The 22,604-nt window shown below is 37.5% G+C and overlaps 1 protein-coding gene across 6 annotated transcripts in view; it reads right to left on the minus strand.

Annotated features, from left to right (window-relative positions):
• tenm4 (teneurin transmembrane protein 4) overlaps nucleotides 1-22,604 on the minus strand; it is a 117,330-nt gene that overhangs the window by 94,113 nt on the left and 613 nt on the right. For 2 of the 6 annotated variants that reach the window (XM_053320619.1, XM_053320618.1), the window contains exons 2-3: nucleotides 21,680-21,952; nucleotides 243-254 (exon numbers count right to left, since the gene is read on the minus strand). The exons of 2 other annotated variants lie outside the window; for them this stretch is intronic. In XM_053320619.1, coding sequence (XP_053176594.1) covers nucleotides 243-254; nucleotides 21,680-21,952 — 285 coding nt within the window. Of the gene's footprint in view, nucleotides 1-242; nucleotides 255-14,396; nucleotides 14,403-21,679; nucleotides 21,953-22,604 lie in introns of all 6 variants that reach the window. 2 more of the 6 variants (XM_053320617.1, XM_053320616.1) reach the window with 2 other exon arrangements.

Genomic DNA, 22,604 nt, shown 5'->3' on the forward strand with positions numbered 1-22,604 from the left:
AGACAGCAGCTGAATGGCAAGGGAAACATGCGGATGTGGGCGGACAGCTATGCATCAATATTTTTTCACTACCCTACAACTTAAAAGAAATGAGGAAGTAGCTGTTCTGTCATACTCAACAAGAGTAGATCAAAACCTAATGTATGGCTGGACCATGTACGGTCAATCTGCGTAATTGTGGACAGTTAGTTACAGGGTTAGTTAGTGGTAGTGTCTATAATGTGAATTCCTGGATATTAAACGCTCATCATTTTCTGTATGACATGGTTAAACAACGTGAGTCAAAAGAAGAAAACAAAAAGAATGTTATAATGAATGCAGTTTCAAGAACCATACTTTTTTCCTTAAATCTGGTGATGTCTAATTTCAAAGAGAACTTATTTGAATTTGAATTACATCTATTCTAATTATCTGTTTAATCTGTTTCTATGTGGTCTCTGGCTATGTTAATGATGCTAGTTATGCTTACTAGTTTTGGAGCCTATGTGTGAGACATTTCAGTCAGTGAGTGAAACCAACATTGGGCCAGCCGACCAATGGTGTAACTTCATCACTCAGCGAGTCAGTCTGTATGTGAAAGACATTAAGGATTATAGGGCTGGTCTGTTTTCAGCCCAGTCAAAAACAAGGGTAAGGCTAAGGGAGTGAAAATGAAGTAAGGTAAACAGAGAATATAGAGGGAAGATGTAGGCTCATTTTGCCTCTGTTATAAATTCTGAAGCTATACATAGAAATTGAGATTTATTCAGAGACATAAAGTTGTCATTCTTCAAAAAACACTACATGGTAAATAAGATCTGTGACTACCTTAGTTGAATTTACCGCACACTCGAGATACTAAGCAAGGTGAAGCAGACGTGTGACTCTAGAGTGACAACAGGAATCATCTGTTTGCTCAAGGACTACAGCTGCAGGCAGAATCTGTAAAAAAAATGCAGTGTATTTGCAGTTGAACAGTAAAGAAAAAAAACTAACAACTCAGTGCCAGTCCTGTACCATCAACTGATGTGAGATCCAAAGCATACAGGATGCAGAAGAATGACTTAGGGCGCACCCACACTACAGCTAGTTGTTCCAAGTGAAATCACTGAATAAGACAGATAAAAATGTAGAACTTCATATTAGAAAAATGTAGATTTGATTTTCCTACAGAGAGCCTCTGACTGTGAAGGAGGGTCAACAAGCAATCATTGGTGAGAGCTTTTCGGTTTAAAAATTTACAATTTTGGAGAAAGAAAAAGTGAATAATGTCTTGGAAATTCTGGGTAGCCTCAGCTATCACAGGTCTAGTGAATAATGTATCACAGGAAGGATCCCTTTTCTATGTGCTGTCTTTCCAGTCCCACTGTTCCAAGAAGCAGCATTGACCCCCACTGACTAGCTTGGTTATACTAGAGGATCATTTTGTCTTTTTCTTTTCTCCTCCTGGCCAGTCACCGGCCTTCATCCATATTGTTTCACAGGACTGACTCATGCTACGTGTCTTTGGAGCCAACACTATTATACTCACAAAATAATAAATGCACTTAACATATAATTGTTAGTATAATATATGTGGTTCACATTGTAAAAGAAATAACACTTTTGAGGTGAAATTGGATGGACTATGTTTTATTTGGTGAAATCCTAAGAATCTTTATTCACATCATGGTTGATCATTTTTGACAAATCATTTAATTTGAAAAGTAGGACAAGTTACATTTGTACTGTATTCTTTTTCTTTCCAAATGTACTATACATGCTATTTTATAAAAAGTAACACTCAATGTTCTTATTTTCTCCCTTCCTCCTTGGGTATGTGTATGATTACAAAAACGTGTTTTTGCTACTGAATTGTAAAGCACGTTGAGCTGCATTCTGTGCATGAAAGGTGCTATGTATATAAATAAAGTTAATTTATTCTTGTTGGAAGATGCAGATCTTGTTGAATCTCCATCTTACCACATAGCAAGGAGGTCTGCATGTCAGGTTAGCAGGTTCTCAAAAGATCAGATCTTTAATTCGATGCTAAGACTAAAAATCACATACTAATGTTCTACAATGACACAGGGCAAAATTAAAAAAGAGATCAATACATCGTTGCATAATTTGCACCAATTTTGTCATCCAATGTAGGTGGAGTGGGATTCGCTGCAGGATGTGTTGTCATGTGTTTAACGGTTTGACTCCACTGGATTCTGTATTGACTGCTGCCACCATAAAGAGCTTGAGAGTGAATGTTTATTTGGATCTTTCCTGTTCAAAGGTTTAATTTATTCATCCATAAAAACAAGGAAATTACAGTGCTCCCATCCTAATCAACCAACACTGATTACCAAAACACAGGAAACTGCATTCTTGTAATTGTACTTTATTTGCATGTGGAGGTCATAGTGAAATAAAGGGCTCTATTTTGTGTGTGCAGATGATGCAAAGTGGCATTTCCTGAAGCATAGTGTGTTTTGTATCTTTCGTGAGCCTATTTACTATTTTGGTGATTTGCTCTACAGTGGAAGGAGAGATGCATTTGAGAGGGCGGGCCTCTGACAGACCAGTAGCGCCATGCAATTTTGGTATCAAGATTTACCACATTGTGTGTCATCCACAGCCTGCCTGCTTGCACCACACCTATTCTGCACTACTCTCATCCCTCACTGGTAGAGGTGCACCTCAGTAGAATTCTACTGAATAACACAAGCTCCTTTTATGTATGTTTTGCTTGTCAGTTTCACTTTCATTATACATTCTTCAACCAGCAGACAACTAATTGCACAGAAGAAAAATAGTTTTACAGTATTTCAATTATGGGAGCGATGCAAGGAAGGAACGCTTTAGATTGATGTCTGATTTTTTACTAGCATCTGTCAGCCACAGCAGCTTTCATTTATGAAGGCCTTCCCTTTCAGTTGATTAACTCTCTTTGGAGTCATCTGAAGACGGCAGGTATGCGTTCCATCTGCAGTGTCTAATTTGAGTGGCACACATTGTGAAAGTGCAATTATGCCCACTAGATCCACTGGTAACTGATTAAATCTTGCAAAAGAGGCACCAGGCTAATGTGAAATCCCCACACAAACCTCTGTTCTTGTGCACATTAAAATGGTAAAAATCACCTAGAGAGTTGAAGACAATGACATCCTCAGGACTTTGATATATATGCATCCCTATTGTTAATGTTAATCCTTCATGCAATCCTTAAGTAATTGTTTAGGAAAAACATTTTTACACAGTCTGTAATCATAATGAGTTATGAGCAGAGTGTATTTTGTAATTCTAAGTGAAAATGAACCATGAGTTTTCATGTTGCTTCGACGGGAACATTAAATCATAATAACTAATTTATACTCTAGTACATTTTGCTATACAGCATTAAAGTTGTATTGTAAATCTGTTGAAAAGGAAAAAGAAAACTGTTGGTTTTTATAAATAAACGTATTATCCCAGGCCCAATACAAATAATGTCCAATTAATTGAGTTAATAGGACATAATTGGGTTATATTTGTCTACAAGGTACTTTGGCTGACAACGTACCTTAATTGGATATTTAATAGCTTTTAAATTGCCCTAAGCATCATCAATTCCCTTTTCAGCCTTTCAACATCACCTCCCTAAAGATGTGCCCTTGCTTAGCTCTAGTCGCTGTGTTTACACAAACGTTCACGTCAGGTTCATGTTGTCCTGGAAATGTTTTCTATTATAGAGGCTTTACAGTTGCTAAACCCATGAAAGGAGGTTTGATGCCCTATTTGATTCTTCTAACTGACTGGCAGTATTTGAGCTCTGCCATGACTGATTAAATGTGCCCTCTTACCTACTATATCATTGCTCTTGGTTTGGATTGAACTTCAAAGACTTTGGGAAAGCAGTGTTAGTCCTGCTTTTGTGTCACTGGCAGAAATTCAACGTCTTTGTGACTGCACAAAATAAAGCCCTATAGTGATGTTTTTGCAATGTAACATGATGAAAGAGGGGGCGAAAATTGACTAACAGACCAACATACTGGCTTGGGTTGGATGATATCGCTATACATATTCAGTGACACTAAAAATCTTTCAGGCATCAGAGATTTTCTGCACCATTTTTAAAGTGGTAACTGTCTCTGTAATATTTTGTTTGCTGTATTAGAACATTATGACTAATCTTTCAAATCAAAAAGTAGGAGAGTTTTTTTTGTATTTTTTCTTAATAATTTTGAAATGAAATAACTGGGTACTATAAATGTACTATATTACAATGTATAATGTTATCCATATCGCCCTACTAATTTTCCGCTCTTCAGTTTTAATATATTTTTAATCAGTATTGTCCCTGTAAATGTATCTAGAAGTAGACTTTTCGTACTCTTTGCTGTTAAGGTGATAAAATGTATCTTAAATACTTATTTGTTAATACGTATTGCAACATCGTCAGATGGCACTAGATTCACATGTTTATCAGAATCAGTGACAGACAAAATGGTTGTTGTACAGATTATTGCATGATCTCACAATTATTACACAAACTTGCAATTCTCACGTGATCTTCCAAATCAAGCTGCCTCACAAGGTACGTCAGATACGCTGCAAGGTGCACCAAGGATATATCTGCAGTTTTGCAGCCTTAACTAACCCTACACAACCTCCCCACTCCCCACCTAAAAAGATGTTGTCACCCAAACATGACACATCTCCTCTGACCCCTAACCCTAATCCTCCCCCTCATCATGCCTAAACTTAGACAAGTGGGTGTTTCATGTAGTAAAGTGGGTGTATCATGTCAATACTGCACGTTTGATGCAGCTGGATATACGGCTGCAGAGTACAGGCAGCACTCCACTACTGACGCTCCCGGTGACACCGTGCAGAGGACAGAACAAACCTGCATCGTAGCCAGAAGGCAGCACAGCCGTGCCCGGTGGAATGAAGGCGTTACACTTATCAGACGTCTCCAGGCAGCACAAACAAGATGGCTTAATTCTAGCTTTTACATTATAAGTATTCCCCAAATTGACATAATTGTTTTCTATTGCACAGCTGCAAGCCATAACTAACCTCTTATGAAATTAAAACATGATAGGTAATCTCATCTCAGTAAAGAAAATATTGAGACAATTTGCTGCTCAGAGGCATGGTTTTGAAAAAGTCATGAGCCCAATTTAATGCAGCAACTATAAGTGATAAGCCGCCTTCTAATCAAATGTGTCATCTTTAGAAAATTGTTTTTTTAGGTTTTTTTTAAACCTCTACCTAAGGTCATGTTAAATATATTCCTGCTGCAGGATTAATCTTCTCTCATAAAGTGCAATCTTGCTGGACACTGAACATAATTTAGACTAACAGCCTCCCTGAAAACACACATAAACAAAAACACAAACAGGCACGAAGACACACTCACAAAGGAAATGCAAAATGAGCTTTTATGAACCAACATTGGAAAAATGATAAAAAATTTTCTCTGACAGTGCGTTTCCCTGCTTGGAATCAATATCCTAATAACCGAGTGAACATAATGTATGATAAGGTTGAAAACAAATTGTAAATAGCCATAAATGTTTTTATAGACAGGCCTGACCATTACTGAGAAAACGGAAATTATTTGTGTGTAATAAAAGAGTATTACCACAGATGGCAAAATTCCATTTACGGCAGAGCCACAACATTTCTATCAGCACTTAAAACCCAGCATCCATTACTTACAACTTCTGTACACTCTCAAGGAGATGTTGAATGCAGAATTATAAATGGAGGTCTCTACAGGATAGTTTGGACTCTAGAAATAGTTAAAAAGGGGATTGATTTATGTCAAATTATCAGTTTTCACGATTGTCTTTGACATGGGAACTGGCCATAAGCCCCAGACAGATCAAACATATACCTGTCACTCCTTTCTAAATTACATCACTATAAGGTTTTAATCACTTAGCGCTAACATATTTGTCTTCATGAAGGAGGCTGGAAAATCCAATTTAGATAAAAACAAATAAATAAATAAAAACAGAAGTCACACACAGCAGAGTACTGATGCTAGTGGCTTTTCAAAGTATCACCTAGGAAGATGAAAAAGGAGGCCAGAGTGGCTGAGACTAGACACGTATTTTCTTCTCTGGGTGATTATAGGACAAGACTCCTTCTCCAGTTATCCTCTACCCATTTCCCTGCCTGAGTTCTGCCACTCTCATCCATCCAGTCTACTCTATTTCTCCCAGCTGAAGAGACAATGTGTTCTGAAATACAGCTGAAAGACAACATCTGTTTAGACTTTTCTATGACAAACTGAAGAATAAGTCAAACTGGAAATGTGACATAGAAATCCTAAACAAACTGAATGGAAATGTCTTCTATTTGAGGAGAAGCCTTACTATTGGTGCACTGCCAGCTTTATAAAAAAATGTCCAAGGGCAGCATCTTTTTTAGAGCTACTCATAAGAAATGCTCACGGGACTCTAAAATAAATGGAGAGTACAATGTACAGGCCAGCTGAACCATGTCAAGACAGCTTAGCAGAAGCACTACATGAAAGAAAAGTTTTTCCTAAACTGCTCTTTTAGAACTGAGTGATCACTTATTGATCCATTTTCAATACGCCTTAGCCTTTTAGAGCCAAGCCCAAAATGCTCTGGACTTTACTTCACTAGTCTTTTGAATCAATGTTAGTTGACGAGGTCTGGCATTGCTAAATCCCTCCATGCAGCCCTATTCAAGCATCCCTGGGGCTTTCTTTGTTCAAGGATAAAAGGGTAGGGTTCCAGTCTCCTCACCTTTCGTTGTTAACAATATCCTCCAGGCATGTGATGGCTGCTTTTTAAGGATCTGCTGGTCAACATGAGTGTTTGTAACTGACACCGAGACAGGATATCTTCTTTACCATAACCAAAAAAGTCATGTGTAAAGAGTCTTATACGCATCACACTTGTTCGCCATGTCCTCTGCAGAGAATTCCAGACTTCAAAGACCAGAATGGTAATCTGCTTTAAATGGATCTATCATAGCTCGATCATCGACTGAGCCGACTTAAAACCGTGGCTGAAAAAACAATGCTAATAGTGGATAATTATCAGCTTTTACTCCGTCTGCACTAGCTGCTCTATTCCCTGTCCCATCACACACACAGGCTGGTGAATAAACACAATGACATGAATAAATAATGACCCCACAATCCTCTTAAGGTCCCCGAATAGTGAGAGGAAAAAAGACAAAAGTTTACTTTTGGTGTTTGAGAGCAAGCGGAGCCTGAAATTGTAAGCAACTCATTAGGGCTACATGTGGCTTGCCTGGGGCCTTGCTGAACAAAGATGGCACCATCCCCATCCTGTCATTCCTCAGCACATTCTAGGCCTGGCCTAATAAAATTCTAAAGCACACCCTTAAGAAACAGCTACAATCGTTATAAAAGACACTAAAGAGCTTAAGCTTTGTCCTAAAAACATGAAAACCTTCACAACTTTCTCTTGGAATCAAAATTTCATAGACTGGATGGGAATACTGAGTACTGACAAGGCCACCTTTTTTTCCATAATTTGTGCAGATTTGCTGTGTTGTGTATAAACATCAGAGTAATATTCATACTAAAGAAGCACACCTCTGTCAAAACATTATTTCCACCTCTCATCATGCTCTCCAGATAGCTTACATAAAAGCCCACTGTTTTTCATTTCAGACACTTTGTCGGTGTTAAAGAATTGATTTGTGTGTGCCTCACAGCTCCCACTGAGTGCATGACAGTTCAAAAGGCTATTGAAAATACATGCTGCTGAGAGGCTTGCCTTTCTAAGTGCTTATATAAATTCATACCGTGGCAAAACTTAAGCCACTGAGAGTTGGATTTGTTTATAATAGAAGCAGTTACAAGAACTTAAAGGGAATATAAGACTGGCTATGAATATATGACTTGGACAGAAATCATGATCTGGTATCAGCATTTTGTAACAATTCAGGTGTGTCTCTGAAGTCTCTTTCCTGAAACATATTCCAAAATATGAATTCAGCACAGTGGTAGTGTCAAAAATGTAATGATGAAAGCTAACTTATGCAGACAGTAAACACCTTTTCCAGAGCATAATTGTAGAGGCTTTGGCCAAAATGAGGTAAGCCAATTTCAATTCCAAATTTCCGCTGAGAGGATGAATAGAAATGAAGTTGCCTGGGGTAGATACAGTCCTAGCAAACTGGAAATGGGCAACTACTTGACCACCTTTAATGAACTGTCAAACCAGCGGTAAATCAGAGTGTAGCTTTCAAATATATATTTTCCTACTGCTGAAAACTGAACATTAACAAACCCTTTAAAAAGCAAATTTTAATAATATTAACTGTAGCCAGGAGCACCAATATATTGGAATATGTTGTTTCCAGTCCGATGTTGTTTATGAGGCTTGTTAACTCTGATGATATAATGTATACGTTGTGTAATGTCCTGAGATGATCTGCAGTATCAGAACTGTGTTAACCAATTTTGACCTGACCAGTAAAAGCTATATCAAACCTAATCCATTTTAAACCCTTTGTTTATTGTGCTCTATCAATGAGTTGTTGTTTTTTCTTCCAATTATTCATTTTATTTTCAGTATAAATTGCATGTTTAATATTACCATCAAAAAGAATGGTACATAACCCAAATACTACATCTAGACAACAGCTAACCATACAAACAATCAAGAAGACAATAAAAAAAGACAACAAAATGTAAAACAACACAAACATAAATCACCATCCTCCATTTTATAACTACAACAAGAATGAAATTTGAATTAACATGTGAACTTTACTCTTTGGGATCCAAGAGTTGAGTTGCGAAAGCTTATTACATAATTTCAACATGGTTCCCTCCAATAAAACCTATAACAGGTCTCCAGACAGAGGAAAACCAATTCATGTCTCCTTGGAGAACATGTGTGAGCCTGTTAAATGGAAGAGGTTGTCGAACATTATGAAGCTAATTTGAAACAGATGGTTTGACATTGTCAAGCCAACACAGTAAGATTAATAACAAGTAGCAAAGAAGACTAAAGAAGACTGTCTTATGTCTTTTTAATTCAGGTGAGGCAGTGTGTGGGCCTAAGATACACCATACAGCGTTAAGTTCTATAGGGCAGTGTATTAAAATGATACTTGGTTACCGATCTCAACCCAAAATTTATGAATTACACATTAAATACACATAGGTGCCTACATGCTACCTTACACACACACACCAGTACAGTAATTGTCATATTAGCACTTACAATATGAGGTAGTTATGGGGTAGTGATTTTGTATCAAAGTATTAAGAGCAGCTCTTACAACAGTCATTTATTCATAGTTTTCTTTAGCTGGGAATTCAGGAAAACTGCATCTGATCATAACTGACTCATTTTGCCTCCAGCTTTTTCTTTTCAGATATGATTTTCTTCTTCTTTCCACTACAAAATGAAATAATTATCCCTCTTAAATATGCTTGGTAGTTTCTCAGAGAGGGATTCAGCCATTGTCATTAATTTCCTAAAACATGGATATCTCCTTCCTGATGTAGTCGCAGAATTCTTGGTCCAATGAAATGGGCTTTGTTGCATTGCCAAATATACTGTAGGTGTGAACAGGGAGATGAGTTGTGTTGTTCTCTCATTTTCTTTTAGATTTAAATGCATCATTATTCAAGTGAAATTCTCCTTAATGCTTTAAACTGATTACAGGCTGACAATCAGATACTAAATAAAATTGGTATGTTGTTATAAAACAACTTCTGATAACCAATCACCATTTTTTAAATTATTATTTTCCTTTTTAATTATAGCTTCTTTTATAGCTTCTCTTTCAATAACTATTTAATAACTTTCTTATTTTTTTATACTCATAAATGCAATATGTAGTACCACTATTGTTAATGCATGATGTATACACAGCACCAATGCAAGCATTAACAGCTCTCACTGGACCAACCTACATTAAAACAGGTTCACAGAATTAATGAGTAAAGACTGGCCTAGCAGTAATTTGCAACCCTAAATCAAATCACTTTTTTATAGCTGTGCAATTGTAGCTGTTTATATTTAAACTACAAAAATACAGCATATATAATCACAGAGCCCACGGTTATGTTAGGTTAGGAGGCCCTTCTCATCTGCTTTCTATTAATGCTGCATCTTAGTGTTATTTTGAGTAAAGTTGACATCGATCAGACAATGCAATCTATCACAAGGGTGACTACTGAATACAATTAGAAACCACAACAATTAAACTCTGACCCAGGATCGAAAGTGCCAAGCATCCAATAAGTGATTTATCCGGACAAGCTGTAACCTGCAGCTTCTTCGTAGGTGAAATATACTGAAATAATCCTTCTAAAAAATCTCATAACCCATTTAAGGGCATAAACAAGGTCAAGAAAAAGCAGACTCTTTTGTCTTTCAATATTATCTAAGCCCCACTGCTATTTTAATCTATAGAGTCATACTCCCAATGTTTGTTTTTACAGTTAAATGTGCTGGCTGGCAGAAGTTCAATCTATTTTCTATTTTCTGTTATGCTGTGTTAAATTGTCCAACTTGAAATTTAGAAATCAACTGCCTTAGGTTGCCATCCTTTCCTATAATCAGCATGGAAATGCTTCAGGCTGTCTTGGGCTAAATTTCCCATTGCCGATAAAACTGCTGCACATCCAACCTACTAGTATTAACTCATCTCAATTTTTTAGACAAAAAGTGCACCTATGCCTAAATTTGGTAATTCACACAGTGCAAATATTGAGATTTGAGAGAATGCAGTTAGGTGTGACCTGCTTTAAATGCTGGCAATTCATACGGCAGAGATAAGACTAGTATTTCCAGTGTGACAGCAGCACTTTAGGGGTACCTTTGAAGGCAGAGGGGAGAAAAAAAAATCTAAAGCTTAATGTATGTTCCAAGCTACTGTCTCCAACATTCACAGGCTGTGAAATTTTACTATGCCTAGCTGCTTTTGCGAGAGAAATAATCCAGGAAGAACCTGAGCTGTCCAGCACAACATGGTTTTGGAATTAGAGGGTCTTTATGTCAGTGAAAATCTTTGGTGTGCACTACCCATATATCCAAGTGTGATACTTTGAATCATGCTGAAATGGCAAACCATAAGAACAAAAATGGGACCTTTGCAAATAATTAATCATACAGTTATAGTCACAGACTGAGCAGTGTGGTCATCTGAGTTATCACAACCATCTTGAATTCAAAGCAGTTCAGAAGTGGCTGTCATAGATATCTGTCATCTGCATCTTCTGAAACTTTACTTTTGCAAAAATGCTTTGGGGTGAAATGCTTTTTAATTTTAAATATTCTCCACATGAAATGTAATATATGTAGGTAATGTAACACATGCTCCAAAAGTTTTTGCATCTTGCTGTACATGCAGTTGTATATGCATGCACGATTCACATATTAGGAAGTAGGAAGTAAAGAAATTTACCTCACAAAGAGGACCTACAGTTATGTAGTTATGCAGCCTAGACTTTACTTCATATGACAAGTATTACACAGTTTTGAATGATGCACTGACAGACAAAAGTTGAAACATTTCTATTAGCGAAGCTTGTGTTTACCTATCAGGGTTTCCTGCAGAAAATATATATATATATGTATTTTTATTTTCATTTTTTTATTTTTTTATGTTTTTAAGACGTCAGTTAAGGCGGCAGGTGTGTTTAAACGTTACCATAGCGACCAAAGAGTGTTAGGGGGCAGAGAGGCTGTTAAAACATGTTATGTTGTTGGCACAATGTTATGAGGACGCTGCTAACAAAGTTGCACTTGAGAACACAGTGGATTCAGGTTTATTATTATATTTAGAAAATACCACAGTTTTTATGTCGGTCCGTGAAAATACTGTCTAACATTAAACCGGTCCGTGGCGCAAAAAAGGTTGGGGACCTCTGGCTTAGGCGGCTGCCTAAGCTGTAAGGTGCTGTGGGAAACCCTGCCTATGAATCCTTTGTAAATCAAGCAAGCTTTTAAGTTTTGTTCCTGGATTTCAATCAGAGACTTATACATATCAGATCACTAATGACAAAAATATCAGCATGGAAGTTTAATTATTTTTATCTCATACTAGGGCAACATCATGTTATATGATCTTCACTTCCTCAGCCTCACACCAGATAACTGGAGCTAACTCACAGCTACGTGGGATTTTATTGCGAGGGACCAGTATACAGAAAACACAGGGAAAGACAAGATGATTAAGATTAGATGAAGTGAGATAAGAAGAGGAAAATCCCTTTATTGTGTCATGTACATTCAACAGGAGTGAGTAAGAGGAGAAAAAAAAAACCCGAAATTCATCCGCAGGAGTGCGACAAACTTCCAGCTTTGCACCAATCAATTTTTTAGTGGCCTAACATCCAAACTCAGGGTACAGCCAATAATAAAGTGCTCTTTTTTCATTTTAAATTTTAAATTGTATACTTTACTGGGCAGAATTGATTAGGATCATTCTTTGGAAGAAAGGTAACAGTGGAGAAACATTTATACACCTACACTTTCAGGCTAGTGCAGATTTTGAATATATTGTTGTAGACGGACTTTGAAATTTAATGTTTAGAAAAATGACAAAATCACTAAAGAAACTTTATTTAATGTGGATTGGTTATATCTGCCTGATACCTGAGCCCTTTGGTAAGTTTAGTATGCATGATACAGAGCCAGAATACTAGATCAGAGCATCACTACTTTGATCCCATTTTAAGCAGGGGAAGTATTTATATATATTTCCTGAAACTCACATAAATATAACATGAGCATAGATAATTGACTGTACGTTAAATGGATATTGCTAAGAGAGGCACAGAAGCTGTGAGACTGGGTTAGGATGATCCTCCATGGAGGAGGGCTCATCCTGCACCATGTCATGCTTTGAGCTGTAGTGAGGCCCCTGAGCCTTGGTGGTAAGATGGACCCTGATGTGCTGTTGGTTTAGACTGTCAGAAGCACTGGCAGGGAGTGGGTATGCAACTCCACAGATAACAGCCCAAAACTGTCCACAAGGGCCTCTAAAACCCAGCAAATTACCCTGCAAATGAGCCAGAGAATATCTCTACTAATCCATGATCTGAGAGAAGACTCTGCCAAAAAAGTAAACAAATAAATAACTTCAGAAGAAATACTGGGGGTTGAAATAACCACGGCTGTGAGCTGGGAAACCACTAGTGATTTCTTTGAAGCATCATTTCGCCTGATACTCTGCTGCTTCGATGCCTGTGACCATTTCAGAACAAGATTCCATGTTGTGCTCAATGCGGATGCAGTGAAATTACAGATCCCAATATTACAGAAAACACTGTCCCCCTACAGAAAATGATCACAGTCTCTGTGTCTTTATCAGAGATGCCAAAACACAATGATGCATCAAGTTCAGTCTACAGGATAACTGATTTAATTACTAGCAGTTCCTCCACCCACATTCCAAATATGTCACATAAAAACACTGTCAAAGAGAGGTTAGTCTTGTCTGTATGAATGGAGATTCTTGTCTTGCTTTCTTCAATCTTGACACTTTGAACAAGCTTGAAACTTGTTTGAACCAGCACACAGAAATTGTGGATATGGGAGTAATTTAAAAACAGGTGTTTAAGATAGAAAATAACATTTAAAATTGATACCCTAATTTAGAACCTGTAATTAAGAGAAAGTAGCTTCAAAGCATTTCATACACATTTGAGTATTTTGTATTACATTTTCAATTTTAAGCAGTCATGTTTCTTGAATTTTTTGCTAAATTCAACATACACAATCAGATTAAGGTTTATGTTACCGTAAGTACTGACATTAAATATAAATGATCTCACAGAATATTAAGTAGCACACAGATAATTACAAGCCAGAACTGAGATCAATAGTAAAACGCTGCAGGGTAGTGGTGCAAGCTACAAAGAATCACTCCATATCATCTGTTAAAACATTTAAGCTAAGGCATCTCATCAAGATGTGTCTTATAATTTTAAAATTATTCTATTTCACTGTGCCCACAGTTACATTCCACTGGCATGCACAGTTATTTCCATGCCACATTACTAAAAATTTATGATGATTTCATTTATTAAGGACATCTCATAAAACTTGTTTTATGCTAACCATTAAATTATAGTGTATAAAAACAATAAAAAACAAAAAAATGAAAACAAGAAAGGCTATATAGGTCAATATTTAATACACTAGAGGTAAAATAAAAACACCATTTCTGGAAGTTAAATCAAAAGAGCAATGACATGTTTGTTTAGTTACGAATTTTCTAATTATGATTATTTATTTTTCTGTCCAAGTATTTATTTATGATTCATAGCACAAATAATCCTACCACTTATTTGATCTGCACATGTGCCTCGTGTGTGTGTGTGGTCCGTCATAGGCTATTTTTAGGGACTAATGGTTATGGTTAGAGTTAGGGTAAGTCTGCAGGAAATTAATGCAAGTCTGTGTAATGTCCCCGAAAGTGACCATGGTCTGATGTGTGTATATGAGAGTGTGTGTGTGTACAAGTATGCTACTGCTCTTCCAAGGTCACAATAGGAAACCTCATCTCTGTGGTCCTACCACACTACTGTAAAACATGTCCTAATGAATCCGGCCCTGTTACACAGGAAGCTTCTCGTCTAATTGGAAGTCTGATTTGGCTTCACTCCACTACCTCCTAATATGTTGGTGAAGCTCAAAGGAATCAGTTCAAAGATAAAACACATCTTAAATGTGGATTGTGCATCAAAGAAATTTGCTTATTAACCTCAAAGAGGCGTGGCCATCAGTATATGCTTTCATTTAAAAAAGCTTAGGGTTTAGAGGTTTTGTGCCAAAGTGAAAAAGTGCTGCTTGTTCTGTGATTAGTTTTTGCAAACTAATAATATGTTGACCTCATTCTTTATTTATATTCATCTTTCGTAATGCATCCATAGTCCATACAATAATTATCAAAAAATACCAACCAGAAAACTATGTTCATCATATTGGACTGTAACAGTAGTAGTAAGAACATTCTTCATTTAAATGTTGCAACAATTTTTCAAACTCAGATTTTCACTTGGGTCAATTTAAAAAGTACAACATATAATTCATAAGAAGAACATTTAAAGGATTCAGTTCTGTGTAATAAATACACTGAGCATTCATCATCACACTCAGTAGGTGCTACACAAGGGAAATGCGGCCTGGGCCAAGAATAACAATACTGAAAAAACTGAACAAAGGTTCTTTCAATACTTAACTATCAACATGGTTGGGGGACAGGCTGATACTCCCCGCTCAAGTTCAAATCTGCCAGAGATTTTCTTTTCAAAGCCCCTCAGCCTTTTGGAGCTGTGACATGTTTCAACGAGGAACACCTGTCCCTCGTAGACTGTCACGCAGTGTTCAAAGATTCAGTAACTGAGCACCACCCTGGAAGTCTTAACCTCAATCTTTCAACAATTCAAAGTTTCTTCACAGTCTCGAACTCTCCAACACGCATCTGATACAGGTAGCAAGGGAATAAGTCATTGTCACTGTGGAGTTTGATCTTACTGCAAGAGCTTTTGTTTTTTCTTCATTGTTATAAATCAGTAAAGTTATGGTATTTGTAGTAGAAGTGAGAGTTAGAACTAAAATTATTGGTATAATAAGTAATTAAAAAGTAACACTTGTATTTGATATAATGGAGTTAACAGGGGCAAAGAAGCACATCACACTCACTTTTGTCAGTCACTTTGCTTTTGCTGTTTTACCTCCAGTCTTTCATTCTTTACAATGTAAATAGCATCCGTAACAGGAACAAAAGTCACATGAAAAAGTTATGATAAACTGTGTGAGGATGGAAGAAAGGAAAGGCGCCAAATAAGCAGGTGCAGCTGCAGGAGGGCAGGGCATGATGTCCTCTGAGGACTCAGCTGACATTCTGTAATGTCATGAGATGCAGGCATGAAAACAATGCAATATAATAAAAGATTACTTCACTATGGGTAATGGTTACAGCTAGCATTATTGTACCTTTACTTTTCAGTGATGTGTTGTACCGCCCACCAAACACTCTAAGTGACCTGAATCAAACACACCCCAAAATTATGCGTGACTAACAGGTGCATGTTGGGTCTGGTGAAAATGCTCATGGTGCATCCTCCAGCAGTGACTTTTACAATCACAGTTGTGGCTGCTGAGGGCTCATTCAGCCCAAAATGATTGAAAACTTTTTTTTTTTTTTTAGGTAGCACAGTGGGCCAAACGAGGTTGAGTGGACTGGTTTATTATGCATTGAAAAGAAACGGTGCAAAAAAAGTTAAGCCGAGCACAGATTGATGAAGACTTGGCTGCACAAGGCTTATATAATGCTTTTCAGGCAGCTGAGTTCAACAAAGTTTCCAGGACAGAAAATCAGCAACCACTGTGTTGCATGGCAATTTGGCTTTGTGTGTGTGTGTGTGTGTGTGTGTGTGTGTGTGTGTGTGTGTGTGTGGTGTGTATGCAAAAACGGTATAGGACCTCTCAGTGCGTTGGTGGGTTCCAACCACTCTGGAGTTTATATTATTTATACATCTATTGTCTGCTTAGGTGACACTTTATTCTGCTGTTAATTTTATAGGATGAAACAGGCTAATTAATTTATATAACCTAATAATGCTTGTTGCACCAGCCCATCTGTCAAAAGCTATTTTAATTTATTCTCAAACATTTTTGTTTAATTGTCAAGTCCATTTTAATTATATTACTCAACATCAAAAATCACATTTTGCATTAAGTGGCCAGTGGCAATTTGTCTGGTTTAAAACATACCTAATCTTAGACCCTCAATTCAATAAATATATACATATCTTATATGGTTATAACTATATAACTATAGTTACATAGGGGTGGTGGTGACTGAGTAAAACTTGGAAGAGCAGCAGCCAGACATTTCATTGTTAATGTGTGGCTGAGATTGACACTAAAATGAGAATAGCTGGACCACCTTAAAGGTCAGTCCACCTTAAGTGAGCTGGTCGGATTAGACTCATCCATTGTTGCCAACTCTGGGTCTAACACCCTTCACTTTTCCAGCCGTTAAAGAAACAACAGATGAGACTTTTCTAGGTCTTGAAAAGCTGCAGCATTTCCTTACTGACACACACTGCAACCTGCACTGGACATTTACTGACAGACTGGCAACCTCCCGCTAACATGTTCCTCCGCTCTGCTCACATTCACATCAGTTTTCTGCCACTTGCTCAACCCACATACTTGCCACACACACACACACACACACACACACAGATTACGCACTGCCTTATTCCTTAAAGCAGCTGCACTACTCTCACAGCGGTACCTTTCACATAAATGTCCTTTGAAGAAAAAGGACAGGGAGGATGACTCAAAACAATTCCACAGGAACGCAGCGTGTTATCGTGGCTCGCCAAGTGTGCGAGTGAAGATCATTAGTAACCCTTTGATGTTAATGATTGAGTTAAAACTTTCATAATTCTGTAATGACAGTGCACAACTACAGAATGAATATATGGGAAATACTGATAGGCCTAAATAACACCCCCCTCAACAAAAACATTTTAACACAGTAACATTTACTCAGAGTATCTTTTTCAAACTAAGATTTGTGTAATTAAGTCCAAAGGAGATCAGTTTAATTAATATAATGCAACTGGAACACTACCTCTCAATATGACAATTTGAGATTTTCAGCAGCAATGAAAACAAGAAGCTACTGCAGCTAAAAGCATGATCACATGAGCACATTACAGCCACTCTGTGCTTTGAAGGTAAAAATGCTGATTGATGACTCGTGTTTAATCTTGCAGAATAAAAAACAGAATTGAATTAAGAAACCTGACCGTCATTCATCTTGCACTCCTTTCTTTGTGTGCTACTTGAAGTCATTACTCAGTGGACAAGCATTAAAAGTGTGTAGTTGCAATCATTGCTTGAGTGAAGTATAGGCAAACAGAATATTTTAAACTACTGCAGCCATATTACAACTTTAATTATATATTTTTGACAATGATTACACCATTATGGGTTTTTTTGACAAATAGTCTTCTTTCAACTTCAAAATTTGTCCTCTACTCAAAATAAAATTGGAAATTGTTATTTGCATGTTCATTATGTTAAATCTAATTTACTTTATCATAAACTGTCCAGTTTACTCAGAGTGGAGTATTGAGAGTTTCAAATGACACTGAAAACAAGAATACAGCATACTAACCATTGTGTTATCCACTGGAGGCATGGAAGGATTTCTAAATCATTAAGATTTTGATTTTATCTTTTATTTTAAACAAAGCTCAATACTTGTCAGCCTGCTTGCTGCATACCTTGACATTTGTCATTAGGGTTGTGGCTTTGTAGGTCCACTTTTAGTTAAAATGTAACATTATTATTGTTAGTAGTAGTAGTACTAGTAGTAATCCTAGTAGTAGTGGTAGTACTGTAGTAATAGTAGTAATAGTAGTAGTAGTAGTAGCTATAGTAGTATCCATTTTCACAGTAGTATCTTTACTAAAGTCACTAAAGTCAGTGTCAGATTTGACTCCCAAAGTGCACAGACATCTCAACCGAAACCTCTCCTTGGTTGCCTGTGTTGCAGAAAATCAAAATGCTTGTGGAGTGACTTTCACAAGAAGATTTAACTGGTGTTCCTAGATGTTCTGCCCTGGAGCAATGCCTACAGCTACCAGGATTTGAGTAATGAGCAATAACAAAAAATAATCTAACTCCAAAAACTTAATATCACACAGATGAGGCCCGCTATGTATCATCAGCCGTTCAATGGTATAAAAACGATTACACACTTAAAAAACAATATTTATATAAAACTGTTCTGAATAATACTACAATGTAGAGGGACAAACTGCATTGCCAAAGCACACTTCAGAGTAACATCAAAGCTAGGCTTTACACATATATATAAATATATATCTCCCAAATCAATATAGAACAGATCTCCCTGGAGGATGGAGTAAAGGAAAGCAAAATCAGTACACAACTATCCACCCACTGGAACTAATTACATTTTTTTTCTGTAGAAAAAAATACCAATGTCAGTCATACATGCATTTTTCTATCAACAGGATGTTTCAGCCTTAGCCGTATTATTTTCCTCCGCAGAATAATAACAGTCCCTCAGCGGGCTTTTGTGGCTATCTCCACTGCCGGTTCTCATGGTTACAGAGACGTAACAGTCTGGCCATGACAGTGGGGGAATATTGGGATTAGAGCACACATCTGGATAATCTGTAACAGGGTAAAACCTAAAAGCAGCAGCCCTCTCCCAAACCCAGCAGGTTGGTGTGGCCTACTGGATGTTCAGCCTCTCTACGATGTGTAGTGACTCAGCAGTTGCTGCCTGCTGGAGGAGTCCTCAAGGGGCTCTCTAGGGACTAGTGGCAGCATGGGTTTGAAACACACACACACACACACACACACACAAACACACACACACACACACACACACACACATCACATACACACTATATGAAAGCATTTTAAACACTAACCAACTCATGTTGACACAACACACACATGCACAAAATGCCAGGAACTGAACATAATCAGTATGGTGACACGCATGCTTTTCAACTCATGTTTTTACGTGTTACTTGTCAACCAGTAATGTAGTGGGTTCAAAAAAAAAATCACGTTAACAGCTATTATTATCATCACAACAGGAATCTTAGTATAACACATCAATATCAGCAAGGTTGTTTATTCACAGTATATAAGCGATGGCTCAGAATCACTTGAGCATCAAGAAAATTGTTAAGGCCAAAATTGCTATTGCTTATTTGCATGCATTAAATCCAGGGTCAAGTAAGTCACATGTGAAGAGGGGGAGAACTGGCCAGCGGCTTGAATACATTAAAGCAGAGTAAATGGTTTGTTGATTTAAACAGATTAAAGCACACACAAGCAGGCCTGCTCCATGGATTTTAATTAACTTGCCATATATAAATTGTATGTTATCAGGCATTACTGAATTAGATGCTGAATACAAGTGCTCTTTCTGCTTAGGTGAGTGGAATAAAAAGCTACTTAGAATCTCGATTGGGTCTCACAGATGTAGCAGATATAGCTATGGGAGCTGAATACATTCCAGCGTACCAACCCCTGCACAGCCATCCAAGGAGATTCTCTTTAATTATGTACAATACAGCCAAATTCAAGTCCCCTGGCATCTCAGATGATCAAGCATAGGGATGCCACGTTCTCTCCCTCAGTCATTCAGGCAAATGGATTCCACTTCCAAGAGTCATTTCTGTCAGTTATAATAAGAAGCTAATACATAATGTGACACACTCTGAAATGCAAAACTATTCACAAGGTTCTCTGCAAGGCTGTGCAGGGGCAATTAGAATTTTGCAGCTAGGCCCTTGATGAGTTCCTCTATCTCTGAAATATCCTGGGAACAGTATCATAAATCTGCCAGTTAATATGCATGATTTAGGTTTGTGTTTAACTTTGCATAATGTGAAACAGAACTTAAATTTTACCACAAAACACCTCTGTGTCAAAAAATGGGAAAATAATCAATTTTGGCAGAGACCCAATAGGCAAAATGCAGAAAGGAATAGGCATTCAGAACACAAAAGGGATATATTAGTAAAAGAAACCTGTCTGCCAGGTACTGCCTTCACACTGCAGTGAACTTAAGAGATTTGGCATTCAGTATATACACCATCCAAGCAAATAATAAGTTCCAACTGGGTTTTACAGATAAAATAGCTGCTGAGAGGCTGAGTTGAATGTCCAAATGGCATTTCCACTTCCGAACAGACTTCTTTAACATCATGACGTTATAGCACAATAATCTACAATTTGAATAAGGGTATCTTCAGCAGAACTATGCTATTATCTTCTGGCATTTTCCGGCACTTGACGTGGCTCATAGTTACATATTCCCAGAGCTCTAGTGACCTTCTGAGCAGTGCATGCAGGCTCATCAGGCCCTTGGGGCCAAATTAGAAACACCAAGCCACAGAAACATGAACCCCATACATATGGCTTCCAACTTCCTGGCAATGACATCAACCTGCCAGGCCATTTCCTATCAAAGTTCACACATACATAGTGATTCACACACTGCAACATAAAGAGTAAAGTAAAATTTAAATGCTGCGGGGATGATGAACAGCAGAGGTAATGGGATGCCAAAGTTCTGGCTGTGCTGGAACACTGGTAATTGTCTTTTCTTCAAAGCCTAAGTATGTTGGTCTTAAGCCAAATTCAGAAAAAATGCAATAGAGATTTAATGAGCTTAATAAAAACTGTCAACTTCGGGTGCCCACTGGTGAAGACGCATACCACATAACTGCAGTGTCCGTTGTGCAATTCCGGCTGCAGACCTTTGTTGTCATAGCCCTCTATCTCCTCCTGTTTACTGTCTCTCTGCACTTTTAAAACTCCCGAATAAAACTGCTAAAGTTCTGTAAAATTATCTTTTAAAAAACTGTCAACTTTTAATCTCAGCTGAAATGAGTTTCAAAATGTACCCACACAAACAGAAAATATGCAACTCATCCTGTGGTTGCATGGATTCCAGTTGAATATTATCGGAAAAACTAAACAAATCCAACACAACATAACCATGCAAAACAGCCTTGCTTGTGTTTTTTGTTGTCTCAAAGACAAAGCTTGTCTTTTTTGTTTTAGAACATGGGTTAAAAAAAAACACACAACACAAATCTTTTCCATTTCAACACCAGAATCAAAGCCAAACAGAAACAGACAATGTAAAATCAGATCAAGAATGGTAAAAGAGAAAAGTGCCCTACCGTTTTCTGTGTTTTCATGTTCAGTGTCAGTGAGAGTCAGATTGGAGTTGGCCCTGCTAGAGAGGCATGAGCTACGGCCTGACTTGGTGTTGCTGCGGCCCCATAATCTGACTGCGTGCTCTGGCGACATGATGCCGTCCGTCTCTGTGTCTGCGTCTGAGCCCACACTGACTGAGTAGTCACGGTGTGGCATCCCCATCTCAGTCCTGTACGTTGCTACATGGGATGGGAGAGCCTCTCCAAAGCCAAGGTCTCGAAGGGAGAACTCTGCCCCTACAGCAAGCCAATAAATACAAAACTCTGGTAATTAAATCTGCCCCATCTTGTATCAATTAACATAATGAATTGTATTTATTGCAGAAAAATATGACAGAAATATTCTGGCCTTGAGTGGTGCAGCAAAATATTCTCTGGTGATAGTTGTTGAATTAAGGGAAGATGCATGTACATTTAATCTTTAAAACTCATGTGCAGAACTGTTACGTGATAATAGCATCTTCAGCATCTTTCGGTATGCTGCTGCAGACATCAGATATGTATCGTTATTGATTCTACAACTAGAAGTCATTGATTTGAATCTGAAAAAATCTGAAATATTAAAATCGGGGGTTAAATAGACCAGTAAGATAAGCCATTTGGTTACACCATTAACAACAGTTATTAAACCCCAAGTTTAAAACTTTTATGCCTTTAAATGTCCTATTTGAAAACTAAGGAAATCTTCTCTTCAATTTTCTTTTCTTAATTCATCTAACAGCTTAATTAGATTTACTGCTTCAAGTCAGGAGACTTATAAAGCACACCTTCCTGATTTGATCAATTATGTAGAACAAATAAATAAAAGAGGCACAGGGTGGTTTCATTCAGAGCAAAACCTAGTGGACTTGGCCTATGTGGTTATGATTAAACATGCAAATCTTTTATT

The sequence above is a fragment of the Scomber japonicus genome, chromosome 6 (assembly GCF_027409825.1).
Source record: "Scomber japonicus isolate fScoJap1 chromosome 6, fScoJap1.pri, whole genome shotgun sequence".
Classification (NCBI taxonomy): Eukaryota; Metazoa; Chordata; class Actinopteri; order Scombriformes; family Scombridae; genus Scomber; species Scomber japonicus.